The 27,912-nt window shown below is 46.4% G+C and overlaps 1 protein-coding gene across 3 annotated transcripts in view; it reads left to right on the top strand.

The window, feature by feature from the left end:
- Window positions 1-27,912, top strand: part of OSBPL10 (oxysterol binding protein like 10) — a 313,900-nt gene that overhangs the window by 221,445 nt on the left and 64,543 nt on the right. For all 3 annotated transcript variants that reach the window (XM_058729640.1, XM_058729641.1, XM_058729642.1), the window contains 2 exons: window positions 10,711-10,921; window positions 24,118-24,272. In XM_058729640.1, the coding sequence (XP_058585623.1) occupies window positions 10,711-10,921; window positions 24,118-24,272 (366 nt within the window). The remainder of the gene's footprint in view (window positions 1-10,710; window positions 10,922-24,117; window positions 24,273-27,912) is intronic.

The following is a 27,912-nucleotide window of genomic DNA, read 5'->3' on the forward strand; positions in this document are numbered from 1 at the left end:
CGGCTCCCACACTGCTGAGGGAATACAAATGGAGAGTTTTTGCAAGGATGACCTGGCAGTGTTTATCAAAAATTTAAAATTAATGCTAAGTACCCTTCAATCCAGCAATTCCTCTTCTAAGAGTTTATTTTAAGAAAATCATTATAAATTTATGCTGGGATTTAGCTAGAGAGAAGTTTGTTGAATTGTAATTTGTCACAGAGAAGAAAAGACCTCTTTGTGATGTCCAGCAGCAGGAGGGAACCGGGAAATAAATTGTGGCACGTTTGTGTGATAGAATGGTCTGCAGCCTTTTTTTTTTTTTTTTTTTTTTTTTTTTTTTGAGAGAGAGAGCGCACAAGTGAGCGAGGGGGCAAAGAGAAAGGGAGAGAGAGAGAGAGGAGTGGGGTTCACGCGATGTGGGGCTCAAACTCCCGAACTGTGAGATCATGACCTAAGCCGAAGTCAGATGCTTAACCGACCGAGCCCCTGGTCTACAGTCTTTTTTATATAGTATTGTCAAAATTTATTGACAAGGTATATGGAATAAGAAAAGGTTATGAGCGGTGCTGTGATGCACAACCATTTTCATTAAAGGTACATGCAGAAATACGTTGTAAGCACGTATACCGAAATCGTAATGTATCTTTTTCTGCTTTGACCGAAATCGTAATGTATCTTTTTCTGCTTTGGGTTGTGTTACGGTATTGCTTCTTTTGATTATTTGTTTCTTCTGTGATAAGTATTACTTCCGTACAAGGGAAAAAAAGAGGGAGGAAAGATGTTTTCAGTGAAAACAATGCGGAATAGGGGGTATTAGCCTGCTGTGGGTGGCGCTTCTGCCCGAGTCCAGGTTTAAGGGTGTGGTGCCCGGGAGGCCAGCCTTGTTTCCAGAGAGTTCCTGCTCCTACGTCTGTGCTCAGCACCCCGTCCTGGCCTGTCTTTGTGTGTGGGAGGCAGAGAGTGCATATAAGTGCGTAATGAAGAAGACTGGTTAATTACTGATCCCTCGCCTTCTATCCCCAATCCTGCTGTTGGCCGTAGGGTTCTCTTTGAGGAAATAAGGGAGAACTCCTTTTGTATCATGCACCCCTCGTTACTAACATGTTGACACTTAGTATTGACACAGAGAATTAAAAAGTAACAGTTTTTTTTTTTTAATTTTTAATGTTTCTTTTTGAGAGAGAGACAGAGACAGAGTGCAAGCAGGAGAGAGGGGCAGAGAGAGAGGGAGACAAAGAATCCAAAGCAGGCTGCAGGCTCGGAGCCATCAGCACAGAGCCCGACGCGGGGCTCGAACCCACAAACCGTGAGAGCGTGACCCAAGCCGAAGTCGGAGGCTTAACCGACTGAGCCACCCAGGCGCCCCAAACAATACTAGCTTTTAACCTGTGTGTAGGCAACTTCTGTTACATAATCCTGAAAACGCTTTCTCCACCTCAGCTTTTCCTGCGGCATAAATTACATGAGGACAAGGGATGGTGGGTTTGCAGGGAAGGAGCTTTGACACTAAAGCCAGGGTCTGCTTTGCCAGGAGTTAAAAGTCTTACACAGTGTAGCCGTTAAAATAAAAACTGTCCTTATTGATGTGGAAAGATAACTGTGGTGTGTATGCTAGTTTTCAGGGCTTCAGTAACGAAGTACCACAAACCCAGTGGCTTAAACAATAGAAATTTCTTGTCTCACAATTCTGGAAGCCAGAAGTGCAAAATCAAGGCACTTGGCAGGGTGGGTTTCTGCCGATGTCTAGGAGGGAAGGATCTGTACTGGTCTGTTTCCTTGCTTTATCGATGGACAACCTCTCCGGGGCCTCATCATCTGCCCTCTGTGTCCGTCCAAATTTCCTCCTTTTATAAGGACACCAGTCATACTGGATCACAGTTCCCTCTAATGTCCTCACTTTAACTTAATTTCCCTAAAACGAGCCAATCTCCGTATAAGGTCACTTTGGAGGTACTGGGGTTAGGACATCAACATAGGGATTTGGGGGGAGGGGGGAGGACACAATTCAGCCCACAACAATGTATTTTCCCACTATTTATAAAAAAAAAAAACCAAACTGTACCCGTCGGAGAAATCTCAAACAGAACACATTAGAGAAGATGATGTTGAACCTCCATGTCCCCCCCCAGGTGCAGCACCCCCAAAGCCAACGTGGTTCTATCCTTACTCCTCCCCACTCTCCCTGCCCCTTTCCAAAATCTCAGATTATTTTTAAGTCAATCTAAGGCATCACAGATGATTCATTCTAAGTGATAAAAAGTTAAAAAAATTATTTATAAGGGATGATCCTTTTAAAGTAAAATAATTTGTGGAGCGCCTGGGTGGCTCAGTCGGTTGGGCGTCCGACTTCGGCTCAGGTCACGATCTCGCGGTCCGTGGGTTCGAGCCCCGCGTCGGGCTCTGTGCTGACAGCTCAGAGCCTGGAGCCTGTTTCCGATTCTGTGTCTCCTTCTCTCTGTGACCCTCCCCCGTTCATGCTCTGTCTCTCTCTGTCTCAAAAATAAATAAACGTTAAAAAAAATTTTTTTAAATAAAAAAAATAAAATAAAATAATTTGTGCACGATAAGTTAGAAGAGTCACAGTGACACCAGACTATTAATGGTGCTTTTACTTATTTCTAGGAAGTGGGATTACAGGTAATTTTTACTTCCTTCTTTGTAACTGTTTTCACTGACTGATTGTGTTGGGATGGTGGCTGATGGAGTGAGCCAGCCTTTTGCAATCAGGGAAAAACAAAAAACAAAACAACCCCCCCCCCCAAAAAAAAAGAGCCAAGCTATTTCCAGGTGGTAGCAAAGTGGGGGGAGGATGAAGAAACCATGGAAGAAAATTGATCATAATTGTTTTATGAGGCAGGAAGTAGTATTTTGCTTCCAGAATACGAGAAGGGTAGAGGAGGAAGTACACAGGGCCGTGTCTCGTCGTGTAGAGGGTACTGGAATGTGGGGACAGCCATGACAGGTGACCTCAGCCAGCACATCTGGCCTCTGTGAAGTTTTTCTCCAGTTTCCTGTTGGAGAAGTGAAAGTGACAGACCGACGGAACCCTACGAGTCATTTGGCTGTGAATCCGATTATCTCTTATTTCTTGAACATCTCAGTATGGGTTTGCTTTCTAGGAGTTTGAAAAGATAAAATCTGCATTTCATGTGTGTGCAGTGAGGGGTTATTATTGGGGTTGGTGAGGAAATGATTGTAGAAAACCCAAAGGTGGAAGATAGGACAGGAATCTGTTTTTAAGAAATAGAGCAGACTCATCCCACATCTTCAGAAAGTGTTTGAATGTGTATGTGCACATTTCAGAATTTTGCCTTTGCCTTCTGCTCTTGCCCAGCATGGGCTCATTTATAAATAGCACTGAAGCTTGATAGCAATCACATACTTGTTTAAGCTTTGGAGGGACCAGAACAGACTGGATCTCCTTCATCTCTGGATTGGTCTTTCAACCACTCTTTTTTTTTTTTTTTTTTAATGTTTTTCATATTTGTTTATTTTCAGAGAGAAAGGGCACAAGCAGGGGAGGGGCAGAGAGAGGAGAGAGAATCCCAAGCAGGCTCCGCACTGTCAGCACGGAGCCTGACGTGGGGCTCAGTCTCATAAACTGTGAGATCATGACCTGAGCCAAGATCAAAAGCCCGACGCTCAATGGACTGAGCCACCCAGGCACTCTGATCTTTCAACCACGCTTGTCTTTGGTTTCTGTCCCCCTCATCTCATATAATAAAGGCCAGGTGTCAAAATGTTGAACTTAAGAATGCCATTAGCCTGTCCTGCCTCCTAGGAATGGGGTGAATGGAGAAATCTGGAGCCATGGCTTAAGTTATTTAGTGATGGTCAGCATCAGTGATGACACCATGAAGCCCAGAGCAAAGTGGGTTTCTCTGTCAATTTTCTAAAGGAAGAGTAGCTTCTGTTACCAAAAAGATGAATGGATAGTGCTCAGCACTCTTCCATTTGGCCAGTTTAGATCTGCTTACAAAGCAGTCTTCAACTTGGAAGTGGAAGTAGGATGTCTGCACTTTCATAGCTTTGCAAAGAAGGCAGACTTTTATGTCCTAAGGTGTAACAATGACCCCAGCCCTGATTCTCCCCTCCACCACCCAGAGCTGAGGGTAAGGGGAGATCCTTCCAGAACAAGCACCTATTGAGAAAGCCGAAGATGCTCTCTCCCCCCTGGAGGCACCAGGTCTGGGGACCCTCCTTCTGTCCCCTCCACACCAGCGGGACCAGTGGAGGCCCTTGAGGCAAGAGATAGACTAAGCAGATCACAATAGCGCCACAGAGGCTCTGAAGTTAATTGCTCTTGAAGGCACACGCCATAAAAGTAGCCTGCACGCTAAACATAAACTTGACTGCCTACTAAGAAAAAAAATTCAAATCAGACTTAAAAGCTCCGAACGTGATAGCCAGGATGTCTAGGCTACAATAGAAAATCACCGTCCTGCCAAGAACCGGTAAAATCGCAACGTAACGTGAATGAGAAAAATAACTACCTGCTGCCCAAACCGAGGTGGCTCAGATGTTAGTTTTATTGGAACAAGTTGCCACACTCATCTGTGGGTACCTGGTCTGACTGCTTTCAGGCTGCAGTGGCAGAGTCCGTGTCTCACACGGACACCCAGTGGCTCCAAAAATCCTTAAATATTTTCTATCTGACCTTCTACAGGAGTTTGCTGACCCCTGCATGAAGGCCATCGAAGACCTAACGGTCAATTTTTTTTGGAGATGTTTGCTTCTCTCCCCCCTCCCCCCCCTTTTTTTTCTTTCCTTTGGTTTATATTCTAGAGCATTATGTTCCTTACACTGATTTCTCCATTTTCATCCTGTGTTTTCTTAACTTTCTTCTTTGTAACCTCGTGTGTGTAGCCCGCAGCCTCCCGCCATTGGAGATGGACCCCATTTCCTCCCATTCATCTTTGTCCCTTATGGCCACTGTCAGCTTTCTGAACCCTATTGGGAGATGTGGATTTGGTAAGATCTGTCCACTAGATGGGGTTTTCTTTCTCTTGCTTACATAATAAGCCTTGAGAGATTTTTGGGGTCTACATGGTGCTTAGGACTGTGTTTGGATGGATAGAGAGAGGTGTCCCAAAGGGGCCCAGGACCCCGCCTAAAGAGACTCTTGGTAGGTTATCATTCCGGGGAGGTGCTGTGGCGAGAGGGAGTAAGAAGGAAGGTCGGATGTCAGGTAGGAAAGTCAGCAGGGAGAAGAGATTGTTCAGGTGTGAGGCCAAGACTTACCGTGCTCCGACACTCAGGAGTTTGGAGGAAATCCTTGGAGATTGGAATGCGAGCTCTCCAAATATCAACCACACAATCTGTTGATGAGGCAAAATGACCTTTATTATTTACCACTGTAAAGGAGAACACCACATCCACAGGGCATTGTCCGTGTCTCTGAGTGGGGAGGGCAAAGTCAGAATTCGAGAATTTGAAGTTTGGCTTACAATACAGGGGCTCGATTCCAGTTAGGTACAGATCAAGATACAACAGTTTGGGATTGGTGGGAAAAACTAGGCAATGATTTTGAGGCAAGGCATTCAAAGGATTTTAGGGTACAAACTGTTGACAGTTTCTTTTACGGATTTGATGGACGTTTCAGGAAGCTTCTATAACGAGCTATCAAACCATTTTTGGGATGGGAGTCTCTTGGAATATTAAAGTAATGCCAATGAGGACAGTGGAATAGTAAATATATGTTAATGGAGGCAGTAAGGTCTCTGTGTTTGTGTGAATGTGTCTGTGTGTTCTAAAGATCCTTGGAGCGTGGCTTTGAACCTTAACTGAGGACTTTGGCCACGTGAAGAAGTGCCTAAGTCCGCCAAGAACTGATCCCTGACCCAGAGGGGAGACTTAAAAGCGGCTTCTGAATTCCACCAGGTGAAGGGTAAATGCTAAACCAAGGCCACCTTGAAGTTGGCATCTAACTGGTCTACTTCCAAGCCTGACAGATTGAGTCACTGAAGGTACTGGGAATCTGTGAGCCCGGGAGGCTCTCCCAACCGCACGAGCAGGCCCTGGGAACTTTAGGAAGCGGAGTCCTTGTTTGGGAGGTGCCTGATGCTGATCCTTTCATTATTAATGGATTAGTGACCGAGCTGGTGTTCATTGATATCTGGCCTGTCAGGCCTCTCTCTGAAAACCTGCCCCCGGGTTTGCAGCTCTGAACAGTCTGAAGCAATCGAGACCCTTGAAGCCCCTGTCGCCGTCTGCCCCCTTCAGGTCTCTCTTCAGCCCAATCCTAAGCTCGTTGAGCTGAATGTCTTAGGTTTTGGTCTCTTTATCGTGGTTTCAGGTGTCAACCAAGAAAGAATTCATTAAAAATTGAAGTCACTGGGCATTTATTTGGGTAATTAGAATTGCAATTCGGAGACACAGTTCTGGTAGAAACCTGACTCTTGTTTCAAGGGAGACAGAGAAGGGGTGGAGTTATAAAGGCAGAAGGTTGAGCGCAGTTCTCTGTTCTATCCTCTCTACAAAACGGGGATTGAAACTAGGTTAATTGGGATTGGTGGGGTTAATATGCAGACTAGGGATTGAAACTTGTCAGAGCTCACTGGCTCCTTTCCAAGTGAAGAATGCCAATGAGTCAGGCCTCAGGGTGCGGAGGGAGTTAAGTCCAGGCTGCAGGCTGCAGGCTTGCAGCTGGAAAAAAGTTCATGGGTTCTAGAATGCACGTAAATTCCTCCTCCCTGATGGCCCCCGACCCTGTTTTAGAAGAGACTTAGCTAGGCTTGCTGACTCCTTTTTGAAATCTGTTACACAGTTTTATTGAAATAAAGCAATAAAATCTGCAGCCACTGATTTTGTTAGCATTAACTCCTATGATTTGTTTTTTGTAGTGCATATACCATTATATGTGCTATGAAAAATGGGCCATAGCATAGCATTCCCCCCCGCCCCCCCGGGAAGTTTGCTTATCTGTGAAGTTCAATGTGACCTACATATGGTTGATTTTACAAACCTCAGAGCTGACATTTTCAGGTGTGGATCTCTGAAATTTCATTTGGGGGTACCCTGTACACCTATGTTATAAGATGCTGATGCCCCGGATTCTGGAATGCCAGAAAGAGACAAAACTTGGTGCATTTTGTTTTTGTTTTTAAGTTTATTTATTTTTGAGACAGAGAGAGACAGAGCATGAACAGGGGAGGGGCAGAGAGAGAGGGAGACACAGAATCGGAAGCAGGCTCCAGGCTCTGAGCCATCAGCCCAGATCCCGACGCGGGGCTCGAACTCACGGACCGCGAGATCGTGACCTGAGCCGAAGTCGGACGCTCGACCGACTGAGCCACCCAGGCGCCCCTGTTTTTGTTTTTAAAGACCATGAATGACTCATGTTGGTGTGCTCCAGAAAGAGCGTTAAGGGCTCTGGTTTGAGACTTGCGTGATTAAGGTAAGCGGTTCAAAGGCTGGCGGCAGTAGGCGAGCCTACTCGTAGGTGCTTGTGCCTTGCTCTTCCGTTGATGAGCCTGTAGGAACCTTGAAGGAGAGAGGGAGCGCTTTGCAGAACTTGCTGTTGGTATTGTTGCGTCCAGCTTTTTGGTGCCACGTACATCCATCTTCTCATAGGTGCCCTTAATTGAAAGTAGATGTGGAAAAAGCTGAAACTTGTTCTTCCAAAGTCTGATGAAACCTCTTCATCAGTGCCTGTTGGTCTTAGAAATGTTGGAGCCACAGTAACTGTGATATACCGTTAAATCACAAGACTTGGAATCCCGCCTTTCTTTGAGGCTCCACTCAATTTCTTTTGGAGCCTGATGAAACTCACGTGAGGGTGACATCAGTTGTGTCATTAAACAGTAGTTCTGTTTTGCATCACATGGAAAGGGGGGCAAAAATGAATCTTGAGGAAATGTCCACAATGTGTGTCAAGCACTGTGCTAGGCTTAGTTTGACTATTTTCAGAGAGCAGATTCCATTTCTGGGCATGTGTCTCTGTTGTAATGGAGTAGAAGATTCTAGAAGTCAGTTCTGTGTTTTTATTACCTGAGATTTACCTCACATTTTATTCCATACTATATACAATTGGGATACATTTCTTCTTATTGATTAAAAACAAATGTATCCCATCTCGTTAATGGCTTGATTTTACTCACCTTTTCTCTTGAACGTTATGGTATCATCCATAATAGTCAAGAACATAATTTATTATGTTTCTTCGTTACATTTTCTTCCCCTTTAACACATCAATTTTCTAAGACAAGATTTTATGGTAGGAATTTGCAGAAATGTTGACTACGACAAATAGCTCAAAATCTACTGCTGTTAGTTCTATATATAGAACTGTCAGAGAATACATAAACACTTTATCTACTGCAAACTTAAATTTACCCAGTTGGTAATATTTCTTGGCGAACCTAAACTTATAATGGAGGTATTATTCTTTACTAAATCTTCAGCCGTTTGTTGTTAATCGCATAGAATGATTTCTGTAGACTTTGTGTCAAAAGTCAGTTCTTTTGCACCTCTGAGAAGCGCGTGACTAGGGATTCATTTATTCATTCCGCAGATATTTTACTCTACTTGGAATATACCCTTGAACAGCACAGATATGATGGTCCCTGCTTTCATACTAGCACAAATGAACACAATAAATAAGTAAATTTTAAGTCAGGTTGGAAGGTGGTAAGTGCTATGGAGAATAATTAGTAATGAGGATAGGGGATGCCAAGGGCTGGGCTGGAGATGCGGATTTTTTTTTTTTTTTTAAGATTTTATTTTTAAGTAATCGCTACACCCAATGTGGGGCTCAAACTCACAACCCTGAGATCAAGAATCATATACTCCACCGACCAAGCCAGCCAGCTGCCCCTGGAGATACAGTTTTAAATCATGTAGTTCAAGGGCACCTGGGTGGCTCAGTCATTAAACATCTGACTTCAGCTCAGGTCATGATCTCATGGTTTGTGAGTTCAAGTCCCATATCAGGTGAGCTCAAGCCCCCACCCCCCCCCCACTTTGGGTGAGCTCAAGCCCCGCTTTGGGTGAACCCTGCTTCTGTCTCTCTTTCTCTGTCTTTCTCTCTGCCCCTCACTCACTTGCACGCGCGCTCTCTCTCTCTCTCTCTCTCTCTCTCTCTAATAATAATAATAATAATAATAATAATAATGTGGTTCAAGAAGCCTTGTTGAGGAGGAGGTGGCTTTTAAGCAAAGACCTGAAGGCAGAAATAAATACTTATCGAACCCCTGTTGTGCCCCAGGTACTTTTTTTTTTATAGGAGCCAGAATGGCCAGATGTGACCTCTTTAATCTGCCAAAAAAAAAATAATAATAATAATTTGCATGGCCCAGGGATTGGCGTGCACACTGAGGTGACAACTCCAAGCCATGTCTGTGCAATAGCCTTAACAGTGATTTAGAAAAAAACCATCTTTTCAAGTAATGACGCCTATTTTGGTAAGTAGAATCGCAATGGATGAGGTTTTTGTTTTTTGCTTTTTTTTAAATTTTTTTTATTTCAGCAGATCACTACACAGACACAGCAGGTATCTGTTTTCAAAAAGAAATAGAAAAATAAGGCGTAGCACAGAATGAGTTTTGTGTCCAAGTCCAGCGGTCTTTAACAGAATTATTGCTTCTCCCCACCTGATACCATCATGATGATAAAGCAAGGATCCTCCAGGGAAGACAGTGACAGAGCGAGTTATGGCTTCAAATTAAGGATGGCTGTTGTTGGGTGGGGGTGGGGTGGGGCTGAAAGAACAATGGCCCAGAGTCTAGAAGCCAGCAGTTGGCTGTAGCCTGTGCTGTTGAGCAGCCCCCGGGACCTTGGGCGGGTTGCTCTGCCTCCCCCGCTCCTTAGAGTGACTGCTTATTTGCTAGATGCGTGCTCGATGCAGGTCATCTTGTTTGGAAAGTTGTGGAACGTGAGGGCCGTGAACCTCACAAGCGAACCCATCAAGTTTCTTTTCTAGCTCTTGACTTCCTTTCTCCCTGATGTGTCAGTTCGAAGATGCAGTTAGCCTCTGGCTTATCTGCCGCTTCTGAATTGAATCCAGGGCACAAAATGCGGTTCTTTACGGTTGTCCTAGCTTTGGCTCTGACGGAGGGCTGGCCCTAGAGTTCCTGGGTTTTCTTTCCTCCTGGTGTCTCACACGGTGTTAGGAGAGAAAGTCTCATCCGACTTAGCATTTTTGGGGTGGTGTGGTTCAGTGCTGGCTTGACTGTGATCTCACTCCTACCCATGCCAGCCTGAAATTTCACTTCCGTTTCTTGAACTTCAAAAAGACTGCCAAGGACATGGGCGCTGGAGCTGGGAAGAAAAGCAAAGACTCAGCCTAGCTCTGAGGCAAAGCTGTGCCTCATCCACTGTCTCAGATAACTTTTCACACTTCAAGAGCCTTACCGGTGGCTCCAAGGACTTCTCCCTTTGATGTATTTATTGTTCACTTGCCTGCAGGGGACCAGTAAAATGATACACGCAGATGGCCCTGACGGGCCCTTTCAGCTGGGCAGTTCTAAAATGCTCCTGCGATCAGAGCTGCTGCTGTGTGCCTTTGGCTACATTCACATAGATGTCACCTGGCCCGCCTCGTCCGGGGACTGCTGTGTACTGAACACCCTCCGAGCTGACTCCCATGTCACTTGCGGTCTGGGGGCGCCCGTTCCTCTCCCCACTCCCCTCTGTTGTGCCGTCCTCTCGTTTAATGAAGAGCTGCTCCCCAGCCTGTCGAAAGGCGGACCGTTCACTCTCCCCTCCGTGCCGTCTCTTCCCGTTTTGTAGATGATGAACCAGGTGGAAGGACAGCAGAAGAACCTCGTGCACGCCATCGAGTCTCTGCCCGGCTCTGGCCCCCTCACCGCCTTGGACCAGGATCTGCTGCTCCTGAAAGCTACCTCCGCTGCTACCCTCAGCTGCCTGGGGGAGTGCCTCCACTTGCTACAGCAGAGTGTGCACCGGGCGGGCCAGCCCGGCCACAAGCCGGGGGCCTCAGGTAAGACCTTCCAGCGGGCCCTGCTGTGTCTGCGACTGAGTCCTGTGTGTGCGCGTGTGAGTGCGTCTGCCCCCGTGGCCTTCCTCCTCGAAGTCCTCCATCTATCCACCTTCCATCTGCCGATCCTTTTTTTTTTTTTTTAAATGCTTTTATTTATTCATGTTTCGAGAGACAAAGCACAAGAGCGTGAGCGGAGGAGGGGCGGAGAGAGAGGGAGACAGAGGGTCTGAAGCAGGCTCTGTGCTGGCAGCACAGAGCCCGATGCGGGGCTCGAACTCACCAACCTTAAGATCGTGACCTGAGCCGAAGTCGGATGCGTAAATGACTGAGCCACCCAGGCGCCCGCCTCTGTCCGCCCTTTTATTCCATCTGTTTCCGCATTTGTCCCTCCCTCCTTCTCTACCCAGATTTGGGATGTGTTTCTCTTTGACCAGTTAGAACTCTCACATCCCATGAAACATTTAACCAACACGTTGACACGAATACAGCGGAACTCCTTTTAGACTTGCTGCTGTCATGTTCTGTACCCCATTCCATTTGTGACTTCGCACTCAGCGCTGCGTTTTTGAGACACATTGCCATACGGTCCATTTTTCTGACCGCGCCTGCGATGTGCGTCCACCGTGATTCGCGCCACACTCTGACGAAGGACACCCGCACTGCTTCCTGCGTTCTGCCCGGCTCGCCTCGCTCAGCGCCTACCTACCTGCGTGTCCCCTCGTGGACCTGCACGAGCATTTCTCTGAAGCACACACTGGAAACACTTCTAATTCTTTATCAAGGAGCTGGAGATGATGAGGCATTCCCTTAAGATGCCCAATCCTTTTGGAGGAGTGTTTAATCAATAAGCGAATAGGAAGATATTAGTGAGGATTAAATTCAGTGATAAAGGTGAACATAGCCGAGGCCGGTCATGTCGTGTGTAATTATAAAGCATTAGAATGAAGAGACCCAACAGACGCCTCTTTGAGCTTTGTTGCCCGGGGCTCACTTAATGAGGAAACGAGGCAACTTAGGTGATGAAAGAGAAGCTAGGGTCTGAGCGACAGTCTGTAATTCATGCTGTTCTCAGGTCTTCTTTGCCCTCCGTCTCACTGAGGTTAAGAGGGATGTTGGTTTTCCAGAGAAGTTTCTTGGTGTCGTACCCCGCGTCATTTACTGAGCTCCGATCCTGCTAGTATTTGGCCTCTGATACCCGTTTTTTGAAATCGTCACAGACTAGATGCATCATGCCCCTCATTCGCATGAGATGCTGAGGCTCATAGCAGGAAAATGACTGGCCCATGGCCACTCATCTAAGCAGCAGAGCTGAGGTGAGAGACGGGCACTCCCCATTGGGCCTTTGTTCAGTTCAGAACACACCACCGGTGGCCTCTGGGGACCTCAAACGGGGGCCGGCGACACTATCTTGCTCGCGTCACAATTTTCTCACAGACGGGTATTTTGTTTTCTTTACTTTTCTCTTTATTTGGGGGAGGAGCAGAGAGAGAGAGAGAGAGAGAGAAAGACATAGAATCCAAAGCAGGCTCCAGGCTCTGAGCTGTCAGCATAGAGCCCACCGTGGGGCTTGAACTCACGAACCGTGAGATCGTGACCTGAACTGAAGTCGGACGCTTAACCGACTGCGCCACCCAGGCGCCCCTCTTTACTTTTCTCTTTAATAATTTCAGACTTTTCAGAACATTACAAGAATAGTATGAAAAAATTCTCTTACATCCACCTCCAAATTGCCCAAACGGTAACATTTTATGACATTTGCTTCATCACCTTCCCTCTCTCTCTCTATAGCATATTATAATTGTCTAACCACTTCAGAGTAAGTTGCAGAAATGATATCTTCATTCTCATATGCTTTAATGTATTTCCTTAAAAAAAAAAGACTATATCATGTCCTTGATATAATGTCTCCTATACAATGACAGTACAGTAAATTAACATGGATGCATCCTATTCCCCAGTCTGTAGACCTTACTAAATTTTGCCAGTTACTCTGTGAATGTCCTTCATAACAAAAGAAAACGTTTCTGGTGCAGGATCCAGCCTAGGAGACGATGTGTGTATATTCAGGCACAGAGTAAAGATGCCGAAACCTGCTTTTCTATCTTTCTTCTTTCTTCTCTACTTGAAAAATGAAACTTTAATGCTGAAGTCCCCATGAGACTCCTTGACATTTTCTGACCTGGATGGAGTCTCAGTGGCCCTGTTGGGGCTTGGGCAGATTCTGAGTTATACTGGAGGCTATTCAAGGTGTCCGTGATCTCTCCCATAGTATATCATAACTTCTGGCCTTTGGAACCTAATGGGCACATTGGAGGATCTTTCACCGGTAAATGTAAACTCGGACCATTTTGTTACTCCTGAAATGAAGCCCTTACATCTTCCTTCAGGGTTAGTTTCTAGCAGATTTCTAAATTTTTTTTTCCTGATTTAGGGGGTTGGAGGGACAAGGCTCAAGGTGGAATTTCAGAGGTAACGAGAGGTTGAAATGGAAATGATCTGGGAGGACCAAGCGGTGTCTCTGAAATTGTGTCTTGTACAGCGTCACCTCCTTGCATCTTCCTTGCCCGTTCCCGTGCCCCTGCCCCTGCCCCATTTGACTTTCCATCTTCTCTTATTTCCAGCCACTTTTTTTTTGTTGTCTCTATATTTATTATATTCACGCTAAAAGCATATTCATCCAATGACAGTCTGCAGACTTACTGGTCACTAACGTTCTCCCGTTCTTCCTTTCCTCATTTTTATTTTATTTTTTTTAATTTTTTTTTTTTTTTCAACATTTTTTATTTATTTTTGGGACAGAGAGAGACAGAGCGTGAACGGGGGAGGGGCAGAGAGAGAGGGAGACACAGAATCGGAAACAGGCTCCAGGCTCCGAGCCATCAGCCCAGAGCCTGACGCGGGGCTCGAACTCACGGACCGCGAGATCGTGACCTGGCTGAAGTCGGACGCTTAACCGACTGCGCCACCCAGGCGCCCCTCCTCATTTTTATTTTTAACTGAGCATAGTTGACCTACTGCCCTAGAATAAATTAGTTTCAGGTGTACAACATAGTGATTCAGCGATTGTATACACATTACAATTACAATGACAATATATATACATTACAAAATGCTTACCATCGTGAGTGTGTATTACAGCGTGATTGACTCTATTCCCTATGTTGGACTTTTCATCTCTGTGACTTATTTTATGACTGGGAGTTTCTACCTCTTCTTCATCCCCTTCACCCACTTCACCCATCCCCCATCCACTCCCCTCCCTTTCCCTCCTCTCCCCTCCCCTCCCCTCCTTTTAACCATTTTTTTAAGTTCATTTATTTATTTTGAGAAAGAGAGAGACAGCATGAGTTGGGGAGAGTTGGAGCGGGAGGGAGAGAGAGGGAGAGAATTCTAAGCAGGCTCCACACTGCCAGTGCAGAGCCCAGGGTGGGGCTCGAACCCACAGAGCCATGGGGTCATGACCTGAGCCGAAACCAAGAGTCGGATGCTCAATGGACTGAGCCACCCAGGGTCCCCCTGACCATTGTCACCAAGGGATTTGGCTGAAGGTTGAAGAATAGAGGGAGCATGAGGCATCACGGTGGTTATTTTGTTTTCTTGTCATCTTTTCGGCTTTTAAAAATGTTTATTTATTTATTTTGAGAGAGAGAGGGAGAGAGGGAGATAGGGAGAGGCAGAGAGAGAGAATCCCAAGCAGGCTCTGAGCTAACAGTGCAGAGCACGATGTGGGTCTTGATCCCATGACCATGAGATCATGACCTGAGCTAAAACCAAGAGTCGGGTGCTCAACCGGCCGAACCACCCAGGCGCCCCTATTTTTCACTTTTAACCCTTTTAAAAATTACATTTCCTGTAACAGCCCCTACGTTTTGAAACATTCTGCGCGTGTCTTTCCAATCTGTTGACAACATTGGGGGAAGAATTGAATTCCTTCCTTCATCCAAAGCATCATGCTTGCCTGCCGTTAAAATGGAGTTCCAGAATCTCAAACTAGCGGAATAAGAGAATGTGGCAACCTGGGGAGCGTCACCACAAAATACCTCTGTTGAGAATCTCAGGGCTCTTGAGGTTGATAGTAGTTACAGCAGCCTGACTCCCCCTGATAAAAACATAATGGTTGTATCTAAGGAAGTGCCAGCCTGGGTTGACGGAAATCAAAATCCCATTAAAGTGAAACTCTGTCAGGGTTTCCTTTAAATGTTCGACGGGCAGGGAGGCACAGGTTACCCACAGCATACTAAATGGACACCTTGTTCTTCAAGCCACTTTGCTTTCTGCCCCCCACACTATTTCTTCCGCCCCTTTTCTGAATCAAAAATTAATTTGTGGTCTTCCAGCGTTTCATCTTCCGTAGTATTTCCTTGTATCTTTTGGGCAACATGTTGGCTTTGGAGCCTTTGCCTGCAAATGTTCCTCCTTAATGCTCCTTTTATCTAAAGCACGGAGCCACTGAGCGTGCGAGCCACTGACTGAAATCCAGAAATACTTCAGTATTTGTCTGCCTGCCACCTCTGGGTTGTGGACTCTTAGACTTGTCTCTGATATCGTCTCTAAGATACAGTGGCCTGAAATGTCTCATTTAACTTCCGTTTATGGAGAAGTTTCTAATTCAGATTAACAAGGGAACTTGCCTTTTCGGCCAAGGCTTCTGCAGTTCTGTTCCTGGTGACCACGAAATCTCCTTGAAGAGCCTGATGGAGACAAATGATTGATGGGGCGGGGCAGGTGGGCATCTGTTCTCCCGGGTGTAGATCCGTGCCTCCCGGAAAGGTGGACAGGACTCCACCCACAGCTGGAGAAGGCTGAGCCCCTTGGGGGTCTGGGCTTTAGGTGGGTGGCCAGTGCGGGAGAGAAACGAGACCCTGGAAGTGTTTCGGGGTGTGGAGTACTCTGCTGGCAGTGCTTCTGGTCACTTCCTTGCTTGCAGGTCCTGGTCCAGGGAGCGTGGTTCAAAGGCAGAGCAGACTCGTAACCAGACAGGCACATTCGAGTGCCAGGCAAGAGCTGGGTGCTGAGAGAATGAGCGGTGCGAGGCATGTTGGGAGAAAGCTCTGGGATGAGAGCTGCCACAGCAGGTGACCGCAGAGCCTTGGGGAATTGCAGTAGGTGCCCCGCGAGCCCTCGGACATAAATCAGGACGAGAGATCAAGAGACGCGTAACTGAAGAGGAGAACCAGAGCCAAGTTGCATGTGCTTTCCCTAACTTGTCTTTCCAGTAACTTTTTCTTCTCTTTCAAGATCCGTGGGGCTTGTCGGTCAGGAAGCCAGTTGCGTTGGTCTTTCCATTTTGGGGTTTGGCAAAAAGGGTCCAAGAGGTGAGACTGTCATAAAGCCTTCTTGGGCTCTCTGGCCGGTGGCCTTCCTTCCGCTGTGCTTTTTTCTTTTCGTTTCTGGTTCTTTCCTTTTTTTTTCCTTCCAGAGATGCCTTCAGACTCCTGGTGTTCCTCTCTCTCCACCTTGTCTCTGTCTCTTACACCTTCTTTCCTGATAACCTACTGCTTCTGGTGAAAGTGTGCCCCACATAAGTTACCTTCCTTTGTGTTGTGGTTAAAAGCCAAGATGGAAACGTGCTGAGTCCTCCAGCAGATAGCGTATTGGGGGGAAAAAAAGAAAAACTTACTTTGTAGAATATTTCAGGTGGGTGGACTTCTTTCGTGGTTGTTACAACTGTCCAAACAGAGCTTTTGGGTGGCAGATTCTCCCTAATGAAAGCAGTTAGACACGAATATCCTCGCTTTCCGTTTTAAACGTGCCTTATGTTGTCTCCAAGTTTGTAAATATTAAGCTTACTCTATTTTGGGAAACCCTCGTAGGTTTACTGAGTGTAGGAGGCATGGATTCACTGTGTTGCAGGAAGAGGGACAGGTGCTGTCATCTGTCACCGGCCTCTGGATAGAGTGGCCTCCCAGCCCCGGCATGGGGACCGCAGCTCTCAGCACTCCAGGCAAGGCTTAACCCAGGGCCAAGGATGGATTAGAAGAGTTTCACGGTCAGACCTTAAAGCCCACGGTTAAATCCTCTGTTGCTTTCTTTCTGCCTCTCTTTGGTCTAAAACACGTATAGCTGCTTTCTCTCTTTCCCGTGTGCTTCTGTCTACCTCGGTGTGTCGTGTAAGGAGCGGAGGCATGTGTCAGAGCCTGTTTCGAGGACCGGAGATGCCATTTGGTGGACCACCCTCCGCCTTCCTGTTCTCTTCTGTTGTATCACCTTTGAAGATCTCCGGCTACTTGGCTTGACGGTCTGTCAGCAGGTGCCTGATAATATTTGTTCCCAGTTGTCGTTTCACTTAGATGTCCTGGTCTGTTCTCGACCATCTATCCTAGAGCTTTCTTGACTCACTTGCTGTAGGTGTGCCCTGTTTCCTCACCCGTCAAACACCATCGATAGCAAAACACACCATTATCCTCCGTGCTGCTGAGAAGGAAGAGCTGCCGGTGAAATCTGACACACCACTGAGCGGGGGACAGACCGGTGTCTGAGACGTGGCGGTGCGGAACAGGAGTTGATGAAGTATGGTTTAGACTTGCATCTTGTTTTAGGACACGATCGTGAGAGTCTGTCTTTCAGTAGAGTAACGTGGTCGACTTCTTTCTTTCTTTCAACTGGTGTTTTTCTGTTGGTGTCCTTCATGCTTTTCGTTTTTCTGCTTCCGTGTCGCCTTCTTGTTTTCTCTCTCTTTTGCTACATAGTCTGCTTCCTTGACTCATCGCCTTCGGCGTTTTGGGAAAAGGACGTATATAAATCCTAGTAGCGGTTACAGTACATTTTTCAGGAGCATTCTTTAACCTATATTTTTTTTCTCCCTTTTTCCTTTGCTCATTTGTTTCTTCACTTCAACATAGGAGTGGCATCATATGGTATTTGTCTTTCTCTGACTGACTCATTTCGCGTAGCAGAATGCATTCCAGCCCCATCCGTGTCATCGCAAATGACAAGATTCCATTCTTTTTTATGGATGAATAACACACACACACACACCACACCTTCTTTATCCATTTATCAGTTGGTGGACACTTAGGCTGTTTCCATAATTTGGCTACTCGAGACAATGCTGCTATAAACATAGGCTTAGCCTATACTTTTCTAATCCTCAGAGTCAAGAATGACACCTCTTTTTGACTCTCGTTTAGTTGTAAGCCACCTACTTTCAATTTCCTGTTTCTCTGCTCTACTCTTCCCAATTTTTGATAATATAACGTGGTGGGAGGTGTTGTTAATATTTTAATACTAATTCAGTACTTCGTGTGATAATGGTCAAATCTTTTTAAAAAATAATTTTGACTCAACATTCCGTTATGTAACCGTGTTTAGAAAAATTACTTCAGTTTACTTCCAGGGCTGGGACTAGGGTGAGCTGAGTGAGGTTCTCAGCTTGAGCACACACTGAAAGGGTGCGGATGTAATTAAGATAAATGATGTTGTTTCCTTGAAAAAATTTTTTAACGTTTATTTATTTTTGAGAGACGGAGCGAGACAGCATGAGCAGCGGGGAGGGGCAGAAAGAGAGAGAGAGAGAGAGACAGAGAATCCGAAGCGGGCTCCAGGCTCCGAGCTGTCAGCGCAGAGCCCGACGCGGGGCTCGAACCCACGAACCGTGAGATCATGACCTGGGCCAAAGTGGACGCTCAACTGACTGAGCCACCCAGGTGCCCCGATAAATGGCGTTTTAATGAAATGTTTTTAAACCAAAATTAATGCAAAAATAATGAAGGATGAGCAAAATATCAAAATTTTAAATTAAAGACAGGATTCAGCACAGTGAGGCAAGGGAGACGGAGTCTTATGAGACTTTTCTTTCTTTTCATTTACTTTGGTTCAAAAATACTGTGTGAAAATGTCATTTATCTTGATTACTGAGTGTCTTGGTGCCACTTTAAAATTTACACCCCGGGGGGGGGGGTGTCCTTTTTACCTCCCCTCATGCCAGTTCTGCTCAGCTGTGTGTTTAACTGGGCTCATTGCACACTACCAGTCCAAAAGGACTTTTCTAGTCTCCAGCTCCTAATTGTGCTTCTGTTCATCACATACTGGTACATGTCCGCAGGTCGTTTTGAACCCCCAGAAGGTGGAAACTTTTGAGTCTCTCTAGTGCTATGGGAAAACCTGCACTGTATAGAGTTTAAGAGTCTGGGCTCTAGAGCCAGGCTGTCTGGGTTGTAATCTTGACTTTACCACCCACTGGCTATTTGCACCTCTGTTTCTTAATCTGTCAAATGGGCATAATAGTAAGACTTACTACCTCATGGGTCGTTTTTAGGATTAGATGAGTTAACACATATAAGGTGTATACACTAGTCCTTGGCACTTCGCAAGAGCTCAGTAAATGTTGACTTTTTTTAGCAGAGGGAAGGTAAGTTAGCTCCAGACAGCATGGTCCCCTGGCCCCTGACCCCCCCCCCCCAAATCTGTAGACTTTTATTTGCATCTTCTGACAGTTAGTATTGTAGCAAAATTCATAATTCTTTTGTTTTCCTTTAAGGCAAGTCCAACTTTTCTGCCTTAAATGATTGGAAAAATATTCCCTTGATGTTTGTTATTCAAAAATATTGCCGAGTTTCACGAGCTAGGCATTCATTATACTCTACTTTCCTATGAGTTGGACATTTCAGCGACGAAAAGCCTAAAAAAAGATTGCCGGGCTGTGCCTACATGTGTCTTTTCCCGTTGACTTTGATGGAATGTGGTAGACTGTATCGTCAGCACCCACGGCTCTGTCTTCAGCTCAGGCTGTTTCTTTTCCTTTCTTTCTTTTTTTTTTCTTTTTTACATTTATTTATTTTTGAGAGACCAAGTGTGAGCGGGGGAGGGACAGAGAGAGAGGGAGACACAGAATCTGAAGCAGGCTCCAGGCTCTGGGCTGTCAGCACACAGCCTGACGTGGGGGCTCGAACCCGTGAACCGTGAGATCGTGACCTGAGCCGAAGTCGGACGCTCAACCGACTGAGCCACCCAGGCGCCCCAGCTCAGGCTGTTTCTTTTCTGCTGTCGTCACTTGCTGTTTCCGTTCCATTGACCGGCCCTCTGTCCATCAGGATCTCTTGGATCTCTTGGATCTCTGTTGTGCATCTTTGGGATTCTCTTCTGTCTCACTGTTGCCTTGCTGCTCTTTGCAGCTGTACCTGGGGGAGCTTCCTTGTCTCCACATATTACCTATTTGACTTTCTATGGTGTTGATTCTTCTTCCCAGTTTCAGTGTTAATTTTAACTCTACTAATGCTGATTCACTTTCCTCATAATTCCTTAGTGCATCTATCTCCTTTTTCACCCCAGTCTGTTTTCTCCTCCAGCTTTCTGGTCTTGTTTCATAGAGGCTCCTTGGTTCTGTGTCGTACTGATGAGACGCCTTTCCCGATGTTTTCTCTGATGCCTTACGTTAGGAATTTCAGAGAGGTGCTTCCTTCCTTTAAGCCTTCCGAGGATACCATTTCTTTTCCCCAGCTCGGTACAATCCTTTTCATTTATTCTGTGTTAGAATTTTCCTCCTTCGTCCTGAAATGAAGCAGGCCTATCCAGACTCCTAAACTAAGTGATCATTTATTGGAGCACCCAGGTTAGTACTGACTCACTGGTTCTTTGTGCTGAATCCATAGAGTATACAAAAAACTACATTCCCCAGCATGCATTGCTACATTTGTTCTTCCAGTCCTGGCCTTTGTCTATCCCAGGATGCAGTGTGTCACTGCCTGTGAGACTCTGCTTCCCTCCCCATTATCTCCTGGGTTAGTTATCACCTCTGAATGATGGTGATAGGGAGGTGAGGGAGGGACAGAGTTGAGGTGTGGGAAAATGAAGGGAGCATTGTCTTGATTGCCTTTTTAAGATTTCCTAATTACTCTAGATGAAATTTACTACTTGTATAATTTTTTTTAATTTATTTTTTATTTATTTATTTTAAAATTTTTAATCTTTATTTTTGAGAGAGAGAGAGAGAGAGAGAGAGAGGGAGAGAGAGTGTGAGTGGGGGAGGGGTAGAGAAAGAGGGAGACACAGAATCCAAAGCAGGCTCCAGGCTCCGAGCTGTCAGCACAGAGCTCGACGCGGGGCTTGAACTCACAACCTGCAAGATCATGACCTGAGCCGAAGTTGGATGCTCAACCGACTGAGCCACCCAGGAGCCCCTAATTTTTTTTTTTTTAAGCACTCCTGTATTTATGAGCTAGTTGCCCAGTATTTAAGATCTGAATCCAGCTCTCAGTCCCTGAGAAGTAGTTGGTTGGCAAGACAGGTGTAAGAAGTCTCCTTCCTCCTTTCTCATGGCAGATTCTAGTGTCTTGAACTTTGGGTTGGTTTTCTTAGCCCGGCCCCATGTATCCCCATCCATCTTATTATTTATGGGGACTCCTCCCAAGTCTGGAGTTTCTTGGGGTTTTTTTTTAGTTTATTTATTTTGAGAGAGAGAGAGACAGTGAGAGAGAAGGCAAGAGAGGGGTAGGGACAGAGAGAGAGAAGGAGAGAGAAATCCAAGCAGTTTCCATACTGTCCGTGCAGAGCCTGACGTGGGGCTTGAACTCCCAAACCATGAGATCATGACCTGAGCTGAAATCAAGAGTCGGATGCTTGACTGAGCCACCCAAGTGCCCCTAAAAATTTATTTTTTAAGTAATCTCTACACCCACCATGGGACTCATACTTAAAAACCCAAGATCAAGAGTCACATGCTCCACTGACTGAGCCAGCCAGGTGCTCCTCACCTTCTTTCAAATGGCCTCAAGAACTGATATACAGATGCCATTTTGCCATTAAAAAAGGTGGAAAACACACATACTAAAAAATTTACCAATTTTAACTCTTTTTAAGTATCTAGCTCAGTACAGTGTTGAATACTTTCACATTGTTGTGTAACCAACCTCTAGAAAACTCTCCATCTTGTGAAACAAACTCCATACCCATTAAACACTAACTCCCCTTCCCCTTGTGACCACCGTCCATTTTAATTTCCGTCTCTCTTTTTGCCATTTCTTGGTTTTTCTGCTTTTTTTTTTTTTTAACTTTTAGGAGGTTGTGAAACTCACATTCCTTTTGAAATTTACTGTCTCCGAAAGTCTTAATAGTCCTTCATTCATTTGGCACGTATTTATTGACCGCATGTTGTGTGTCAGACCATATTCTAGGTTTTGGGGACACAGCCACGAGCAGGGGCAATATTGTCTCTGCTTTCAGGTGCTGACATTTTAGGAAGTAGAGAAACACAGTAGACAAACAAATGACCAGGGTGAGCTTAGATAGGGAGTTTAGATACGTGCTGTGAGGACAGTAAACTGACTGACGGGGCCGGGGGTGCTTTGGGGATGGTGCTTTGGCTGGGGAGGTCCCAGGGGGCTTCTCTGAGCAAGTGATGTTTGAGTCAACCCCTGGATTTACGCAAGAGAGCTCTCCCCCAGGTAGAACTGGGGGGGGGGGCGTGTTCTGAATGGGAGGAGCGCCAGGCGCGAAGCCTCTTGACCGTAATGAACTTGGCTCGCTTGAGGAATGGAAAAACTACCAGCCTGACTTGAGCCCAGTAAGCAGTGAGGAGAAAATGAAATGAGACTGGGCAGTCTTGCAAGCCAAACAGCTAGATTATGTTCCAGTTGCCACGAGGAGCCACTTGAGGCTTTTAAGCCACAGCTATGTGATCGAACACCTGACAGTTAGAAAAAAAAAAAGAAATCTGCATAAAACTATGCTTGTGTAGGATAATCCCGTACACAGCGACAGGCATGCTGCACATATCCAGCTCTTTGATCTGCCTCTGTTACTTTGTTTCCATCAGCCAGAGTCTCCCCAGTGTTAAAAGCCTGGGATACTTGCAGGTTTTTCTTTGACTAACTGTAATGAAAAGGTTGATGGGTATGATTACTTTACAGGTGGAACTCCTGAGACCCTGAGAGGTCGAGTTCTAGTGCCCATAAGGCAGGATCCACTTCAGCCCACCTTTTCTTCATCCCTTATACCTGCTCTTAGACCAAGAACATAGCCTCCAGAGGGAGGGTCAGCTGAGTTTGAGATCTTTTCTTATTCGGATGGTGGAATTGCTATTCTCAAGAGGAAAAGGAATTCCCTGCCATCACTCCTGTCCCCATTAGTAAGCATATATAGATAGTCTGTAATAATACCTGACTCGGAAATAAACATATGAGAGCTTAAAAAAAAAAAAAAAAGTTTTTGTTTTTCCCCCAAGGATTGAGGGAAGATTAGAAAAATGCTTTTGTTTTACGAGACTGGTGTTTGTAAAACGTTTCTTGCTCGAGTGGAATGAACATGTGTCCTTAGGGGCTTCCTGACATTGGCAGAGGCGGGGGCACGTGATGCAGGCACCTTTTCAGAGCCGTGGTCATGATGTCAGTTGGCATTTGTTTTTTAATGTTTGCTTATTTTGAGAGAGAGAGAGCTTACTCAAGAGAGAGCATGAGTCGGGGAGGGGCAGAGAGTGGGAGGGGAGAGAATCCCAAGCAGGCTCCACACTGTCAGTGTGGAGCCCAATGAGGGGCTCGAACTCCGCGACTGTGAGATCGCGACCTGAACCGAAACGGGGAGTTGGACGCTTAACCAAGTGAGCCACCCAGGTGCCCCATCAGTTGGCATCTACGCCACAATGTGAGCAGCCCATTTCTGATCAAATTTGACTTTTCACTATAAATATATATTTTTAATTTTTTAAATGAAAAAAAATTTTTTTTTTTTTTTAAATTTTTGTTTTGACACAGAGAACATGAGCAGGGGAGAGACAGAAAGAGAGGGAGACGCAGAATCCGAAGCAGGCTCCGGGCTCCGAGCTGTCGGCACAGAGTCCGAGGCGGGGCTCGAACTCACAGACCGTGAGACCATGACCTGAGCGGAAGTCAGACACTTAGCTGACTGAGCCACCCAGGCACCCCTTTTTATAAATATTTTTTGAAGATTAAAAAAATTAAGAAGAACACCTTTAAGAAAATCTGGCTTTGGTGAATGCACTTTTTTCCCCCCCCAAAAGACGGGGAAAGAGCCAGCCTGTGGTGAATCTGGCATTGCCATTGTACAGATTCCAGTTTATAAATAGATCCAGATCTGCACGGCCCTTGGTACCTCATCCAAAACAGGCCCACTGACATTTGCCACAGGCCACTTCCTGGGCCCCTTTCGGGTCAGCCTCCTTATACAGTGGGGCACGGGTCTCTCTTGAGCCGTAAATGCTTGCCTTGGAAAATCCTAGGCATCATCCCGGGTCTTTCTTTCAGAGAACATCCTGGGATGGCACGGGCCCGAGTCACATTCCACGGAGCAGCTGAGAAACGGGACGCTTGGCTCTTTGCCCGCAGCCAGCGCCAACGTAACCTGGGCGATTTTACCAAACGCCGCCGAAGACGAGCAAAGCCCGCAGCCAGAGCCAGAGGTAAGCGAGCCGTGCGTTCTCTCTCGGCACCTGCGTGGCTTGTGTTCTCGCTTGTCCCGAAACGTAGCAATCGTATTTGTAACTTGCTCGTCTCTTTGTTTCAAGAGGAGCCAAATCATAAAACGGAAGCGTTGCCTGGAGAGGGAAAAGCGGGTCGGCGTGCGCCTGGCACGTCCGTTCTCGTGTCTGGCAGCTGCTGTGGGTGCGATGCGATCCGACCCACGAGGAATCTCCTGTTTGCATTGAAATGGGAGTCGTTTTAACTCCAAGTGGGAGAAACTCAAACGATGCCCGTTGACGCGATGGGAGCAGTTACAATATATCATGTCGCTCCCCTGAATAATGGCTTCTTCATGTGGTCTGTGCTAACCTAAGCGCCTGCCTCACACGCTCGAGCCCTGCATGCTCCAGAACCAGGCCAGGGTCCCCCCGGGGCGGTGGCTGGCACTCCCGGGCATTGCGCTGCAGCCGGGTCCCCGCTGCAGGGGACAGCTGTCCTGCCTGGGCCGGGAGGGGCAGTCCCCGCAGATCCTCGCGACCGGCCGGGCTCTGGCAGGCTTCGTGGACTGTCACCTGCCCGCAGGACTCTCCCGACTGACCGTACCCCTGAGCGGCGGCCGGAAGGAAGCCAGATGCAGCATTTCCTTTTGTTAATTTTACTTTGCGTCGCGAGGGAACTTTGTTGTTTGTGGCTTTGGATGCGCCCGTCCTATTGACGTGACCCTGTGACCTAGGCGGAGCCGTACTTGAACCGGGTGTGAGGGGTTGTTCTTCCTTCCAGACGAAAACACCGTAGCCTGAAAACTGTAGGGCGTTCATAAAATCTGCTTTGGGAGGTTGAAAGCCCCAAGGCAGCTTCTTGGATCAAACGGTCTTGGTGGTCGACGGAGCATGTTTTCCGGGGCACCTGGGTGGCTCAGTCGGTTAGGGTCCGACTTCGGCTCAGGTCATGATCTCACGGTTGGTGAGTTCGAGCCCCGCGTCGGGCTCTGTGCTGTCGGCTCGGAGCCTGGCGCCTGCTTCGGATTCTGTGTCTCCTCTTTTTCTGCCCCTGCTCCACTCACTCACGCTCACGGGCGCTCGCTCTCTCTCTCTCTCTCTCAAAAATAAACATTAAAGAAAAAAATACCGTTTAGAAATGTTGTGCAAGCTTCACATGATTATATTCTGTGACAGGGACTTGGTAGCTTAGCTCTCCCAGAGGCAGGATGAGCCTGCCCACAGATAGTTCATTAGCATCTATCAGGTGCCTTCACAGGGCGTGAAATGAACAGGGGGCGTGAGATTCTTGAAAGCACTTGCCTCTCCCTGTACGATGAGATTCCGGTGGATCAACTTGCAGCTGATGTGAAGGTGACTCAGAAGGTAAGTTGGTGGCAGCTGAGTAAATGGTAGGAGCCCTGCTTCCCTATTGTTCTTCTGAGAGCCTTGGGTGGGGTCGCATGGGAGGGTTGAAAACTGCAGTATGCTTCATTTCCTTCTCAACAAACCTTTGGTGGGGGGGGGGGGTCGCATCATAATAAATATATTTATATTTAAGGTCTTGCTCTAGGGAAAAATGAAAAGAGTAGGCGAGTAAGTTATTGGATATTTAGTAATAATTCTTTAGGTTCTCACTCCCAGCAGCATTCTTGGGCAAAACCTAACAGAAGCCATCACCTAATAAGCGTACTTACCAGGGCTGGTGACCTTGCCCGTCCTGTGAATCCATCGTTGTGCCTTCTGCTCTTCCCTGACGGTGCTCCCTCTAACCCTGATTCTCAAGAGGCTAGATCCGTCCTTTTTACCTAAAATGGTTGTCCGCTTTGCTGTACCGATCACCAGCCTTGGCAGAAGGGTGTATTGTTGTCCACGAGAAATAACCAGCTTCCCAATTCAACTTGTTAAAAATACTTTGAGGGAGAAGAAGTAGGGAGAACTTTTTCCCCCTTAAGTTAGGAACATCTTTAATTTCTGGTTGTCGTATTCCGTGTACTCCAGTCCGAGCAGCGTAAGGTGTTGTTGGTTATGTCCTTACAGCAGCGAGGACTTATGGCGGGGGGAGGGGGGGGTGATGGCAGCATGATGGTGTTTTGATGGTTTTCTGAGATGGGATCGGTTAGAGACTCCTCTCATTTTTTCCCCCCCGAGCGACAGCTCTGGTAGATGAGTCTCACATCCCCAAAACGGTCGGTTTCTATTTTTATTTTGTCCTCTGTCACTTTTTTTTTTGTCTTAAGAATTGAAGAAGCTAGCAATATCCACCCAATAGTTTTCCTGTCAGAAAAAAGGAAAATGTTTCCGTTGCCTCCCTTTTGTACAATTTGGAGAACTAACCCAAGAAGAAATGAAGTGAAATTCCTTATGAGAAGCTTCCTTAACCCTTTGATACAGAGAGTAGAGTTACTATGTGAGTCCCTGCCAGGGAACTCAGGATTGTAATTATGGTGGCACTTGAATTAAGTAAACTATTTTCTTCTGGTGTATTGCTTTGGTCACGCGTTAAGTGTTTAGAAGGGATAATTAGGGTGTAAAAGGTATGCCTCCCTCTGCTACGTGGGTGCTTGTTTGCTACCACTAAGCAATTAACTCAGTTCAGTTCTCACTGGGCACAGACTGGGTGTCCTACCATTCAGTTCAACTCTTGACATTATCCACCTGGGCGGAGTGTCAGATCCCACAGGTTAAGGGCTCAGCCCCCCAGGACTCTCCCATCCCCCCTCCCCCCACCGCTCCAGCCGATGACAAGTCCAGGCCACCCGTGCTTCTGCCCAACCGGCTATAGGTCAGAAGTTCCCACAAACCCCAGCGTGAGTTTGGATCATTTGCTAGAACAGCTCACAGAACTCAGAGAACTGTTTACCAGTTTATTATATACAAGGTTGTAATTCGGGACCAGATGGAAGAGGTGCATGGGGAAGGCTCACGAGTTTCCATGCCCTCCCCAGCCACCTCCGTGTGTTCACCAACCTGGAAGCTTCTGAACCCTATTCTTTTGGGGTTTTATGGAAGCTTTATTACGTAGGGATTGATTAAATCTTTCGTGACTGAACTCAACCTCCGGCCCCTCTCCCTTCCCTGGATGTCAGGGGGTGGGACTGAGAGTTCTGCCCCTCTAATCAATTTTACTTCCCTCAGGAAACTGCGTCCTTCCTTAGGTTACCTAGGGGCTTCTAAATGTCATTCATTAACATAACAAAAGACACCTTTCTTTCTCACCCCACTCTCCTCACCCCTTCATCCCTTAGGGAATTATCAGAGTTTTAAGAGCTCTGTGCCCAGAATGGGGACAGACACTCTTTCTTACTATGAAAGTGTTATACTCCCCTCCCCTATTCTGGCTTTCCTGTAAAACAACTTATAGATACCTGGAAAATTAATGCGTTTTCAAGCTTAGTCTGTTCAATTCCCAGCAGAATAAAACTGAAAGACCAGTGTGTATTTAATATATGAGTTAGAGTAGAACTGTGGTTCTACTCTACTAAAATTTTATTCTGCTGGGGCTAGAACTAACTGCATGTGAAAATGAAATATTCGTCCATAATGAAATGAGTTAGGATCTTGGTTTTACCCATTAGCAGACGATTTTTCAACTCCCTTTGCACCGTTTGAAATTGAAATTTAGAAAAAGGTTTTTGTTGTGCTGTCTTGGGAAAGAATA

Source organism: Neofelis nebulosa, chromosome 5, assembly GCF_028018385.1.
Source record: "Neofelis nebulosa isolate mNeoNeb1 chromosome 5, mNeoNeb1.pri, whole genome shotgun sequence".
In the NCBI taxonomy this organism is placed as follows: Eukaryota; Metazoa; Chordata; class Mammalia; order Carnivora; family Felidae; genus Neofelis; species Neofelis nebulosa.